Source organism: Salmo salar, chromosome 05 (assembly GCF_965601325.2).
Source record: "Salmo salar chromosome 05, fSalSal1, whole genome shotgun sequence".
Taxonomy (NCBI): Eukaryota; Metazoa; Chordata; class Actinopteri; order Salmoniformes; family Salmonidae; genus Salmo; species Salmo salar.
Window position 1 is genome coordinate 58,395,137 of NC_138295.1, and position 4,021 is coordinate 58,399,157.

General features: G+C 39.1%; 1 protein-coding gene across 1 annotated transcript; it reads right to left on the minus strand.

Moving 5' to 3' along the window:
- Positions 1–347: 347 nt before the first annotated feature.
- On the minus strand, positions 348–3,476 carry c05h7orf78 (chromosome 05 C7orf78 homolog). The gene is made up of 5 exons (XM_014200593.3): positions 3,390–3,476; positions 2,755–3,235; positions 2,515–2,599; positions 2,153–2,295; positions 348–1,730 (listed from the first exon to the last, which is right to left on the minus strand). Exons 2-5 carry the CDS (start codon positions 3,196–3,198, stop codon positions 1,647–1,649), a joined length of 756 nt encoding a protein of 251 aa, XP_014056068.1. The 5' UTR covers positions 3,199–3,235; positions 3,390–3,476; the 3' UTR covers positions 348–1,646.
- Positions 3,477–4,021: the final 545 nt, after the last annotated feature.

The following is a 4,021-nucleotide window of genomic DNA, read 5'->3' on the forward strand; positions in this document are numbered from 1 at the left end:
GAAAACGATATGACAACAATAACGTCTAATGTAACTGGCCCCAGCTTGGCCCCCGCAGTTGAAATGTCTAGAACCGCCACTGCTTGTCAGTATATCCATGGTCTGCTGCAGAGGGGTATATGGCCAATATACCACAGCTAAGGGCTATTCTTAAGCACAACGTCTTACATTTTAGTAGACAATCTTATTCAGAGTGACTTACAGGAGCAATTAGGGTTTAGTGCCTAGCTCAAAGGCACATACATTTTTTATTTTCTTACCCAGTCAGCTTAGGGATTCAAACCAGCACCCTTTCGTTTACTGGCCCGACTCTGTTAACCGCTAGGCTACCTGCGGAGTGCCTGGAGTCAGACATTAGCCGTGGTATGTTGGCCATATACCACAAGGTGCCTTATTGCTTTTACTAACTGGTTACCAATGTAATTACTACAGTAAAAAGCTTTTTTGTCATACCCATGGTATATGGTCTGATATACTATGGCTTTCAGCCAATTGGCATTCAGGGTTCGAACCATCCAGTTTATAACAAGGTTTAGAAACTCTGTGGGTATACTAGAAAACAGGATTATGGATTTAGCCAGCTAACTTGTCTAAATATTCTGATTACTTTTATTTTGTAGAAAGATAAGCTTGACATGGGCATGGTCTAATTGATTTAACAAACAATTTTATTTTATTAACCATAAAACCAAGTTATTTCTGGTTGCTTATAAAAGTTAGCTGGCTAAATCATTGATGCTGCTTTGCAGTATACCCCCTGGTTCAGGAATACAATGTGTAGGCTACAACTTCTAAATATACATAACTTTTTTCTCAAATGTGAACTTTTATATAGAAATGTGGGGCATGTTTAGCAATAGGAATGTGCTTGTAATTGCTAGTAACATGAACAAACATTTGCAATAATTTGGGTCCGGGTTCCGATATTAGTTTGGTTGCTCTCTAATCTCTCATGGACAGACTACGTTAACATAAATGGTACACTAATTTGTCATGATACAACGGGAAGTGTGAGATAATGAGCAGCATTCCGGTGCTTTAGAATTTCGGAAAGGGGAGGGGACATTTGGCCCATACACTTGCCCCTAACTTGCAAAGAGAACGGGTAGAGCTGTTTGTTCCCTTCTCCCTCCCTCATGTATGGACCCAGAATTTAATTGAGCATCTGACCAATTACTCAAGACTTTTGTTCTGGATTAACCGAGATTAGCTGCTCTCCAATTGTGAACTTTAATTGCATATAGGCCTACATTTTAGAAATGAGTTTCAATGGCATTGTAATGACACACTTTGTTTACATTTTCCAGTTACTGGGATTATCTTTGTTGCCTATTGTCTGAGAGAATAGATTTATACACACACAATAGCCTATTAGGCCTAGATTTTAAAAAAAAGGACATCTTTCAAAAATTGTCATGGCATGGGCATTTTTTTTTGCAATGAACTCTCTAGTCTAGCCTACAATTATTGTATTTTCATGATACCTCAAAGATTCCTTTTTGTGAATGCAAATATTTCAGCCATGCCTTTCACACACCCAGATTAGAACATATTTTCTGGCTTAACACACTGGAAATTTTAGGGGAGCCGATGCATGTATCACTGCACAGCTGTGGACTCCATAAATGACTTAGGAGGTCAAAGTGTCAGCCAGTTTTCCAAGAGCTGGAGATCTTCTCCTCTACTCTGTCCATGAAAGCACTGTACACTCCGCGTCTGTGCCTGTGTCTCTGAAAATAAAAACATATTTCAGAAAATGTGTATCAGTAGACACTTGAAGCAGAAGATACTATATTTATTATGGGTTTGCCTTATGCTCTAGGCTTTTAAATGGAGGAAAGATGATCCTGTATAGCCTTAAAACATGTAGTTAAAACAATAATTTTGATATCATGGAGGGTCAATCCTTGCATCAATATCTCTTGCCTATGAATTTCAGTGGTTACATTTCTCCAGCCCTAAGCTTTTTACCGAAACAGTGGTGGGCGGGGAAATTGTTTTGTTTTAGCACTTTTGTGTTAAACAGCATAATAACTTGGTAACTGGCCAATTCAACACTCATGCTACTGAACTGGCCTAAAGTAGCTTGAAAGCATTGAATTAAAATGGTGTGGGTCCTATAGCCAGGCTGGTCATAAACCAGCCCACTCACAGTGTAGGAGGCAGATTTTGGGGGCCAGGGCAGTTTAGGGAGTGTGAGCCTGGCCTCCCATCTGGGCTCTGTTGGCTTATAGGTGTCCATCTTCCCCAAAGGTTCCCTTGAATAAATGTCTGTGTCCGATCTGGTCCCCCTAACTGGAGTAGAATGGAAACCAGTGTCATAGTCGGCAGGATATTGCTGAGTTTGCTGTGTAATGTAGGCACAGTTTTGATAAAAGGCTTAGCTTTTTTCAAATGATAAATGACCTTGTGCTTATGTCATGAGTAAGCACAAAATGGATGATGCTTAGGAAATTGTCTAATTACAGTAATAGAGCAGTGTCTACGCACCAATATTCAGGAAAGCTGACTTACTTATACTCAGGTGCTGAGATTTGAAGTTCAAGTGACCAGGATCCCTTTCAGCTGCAGTAACAATATTTGGCATGTCATCAGCAAGCTGAAATAAATGTTTCAGAGCGAAACGTTTTTCAATAAATTTGTCGCCATCTTGTGTTAGCATCATACACGGCAAGAATTTAGTACCAGTATTTTGTACAAATCATGGAAATCACAAAGAACTTGTAAGGAAGGTGTTATGTTCCAGCACCATACCTGTCTAAAGTTATGTGGTTTAGGGTTCTTGTAGGCCACAGGAGGGTATTTCCCTGTTTTAACAAACATCAGCTTGGATTCTAAAGAGCCAGGAGGTCTGTATGATGTGCTGAAATTTGGCAGTGCTTTTTTATTCTGGTCAATCTCAGGAATTAGAATGTTTGGGGTAAATCTGTCCACTCTGAAGGCTGTCTCATTGGAGGCAAGTGTCAGTAAAGGTTGATGTGTATTTTTTGTCTTCTTCCTTCGAGGGACACTCAGAGATGTGTAGAGTTTAGGAGAGAAATCAGGCGGCTTCAAGTTCCATGGGTCAACCTGATGTGAATAACGAGGACGGATAAAACCTTTGCTTCTTATGGTGGCTAAGTTCAGGCTGGCAGAAAATACTGTCTTTTTATTAAAATAAACTGATGTTGAAGGATCCAAATAACTGTTAGAGGTCATTGTGATATCACAGTCCTGAAATTGTATGAGCGGTAACCTGTTCAGGTGGAAAGAAAATAATTAAGGGCTATTGAACTTCTTAACCATACAGCAGTAGAAAACTTTAAAGTGTCTAACATTACACACTTTGCTTCAACCTCTTTTAAAAACATCAAGCAGCATTGACCAGGGATAAATCATTTTACTCTTACCTTGAATTTCAAAGACACAATCTGTTACAGAAGACACATGTTCAGAAATCACTGCAAGTTTCAAGTTCAGCTTGCACTGTTCGATGTGAAGTAAGGGACAACACAGGAAGAAAGTGTTAATACAATAAAAGTGGTTGCTAAGTGACCAGGGTCTGGAGACTTTACATAAAGAATATGCAAAAGGTCTGAGAACAGCAGGAGACTCCCTAAAAGAAAAAAGAGAAACTTCCTAGCAACCGAGGAACAATGTGTCCTCTGAATGCCAGTATCAACCTTCAAACTTAAGGACCTGTCAGATTAGTAAAGACTGACTAAGTAATTTGGAGGCATATGAAATAACGCGGTCTGTGCTTGGTAGACTTTCTATCCTGAAGGGTAGTTTTCGAATGTGTAAACTTTAGTGTAGTTTCTTAGAATATTTGATTAAATCTACAGTGTTTGTCTGTTCACAAATGTGTTTGATCACTGAATTGTTATGAGTAACAATAGAAAATTATATGGTAATTTACACAGTCAGGATGTGTAGACAGAGGCAGTCTAGTCTCATACTAGACGTAACATAGTAAATGTAAATCCGGGACACTGAAATTAGTATGATATGTTATGTTTGGTATGGTTACAGAAGATAGAAG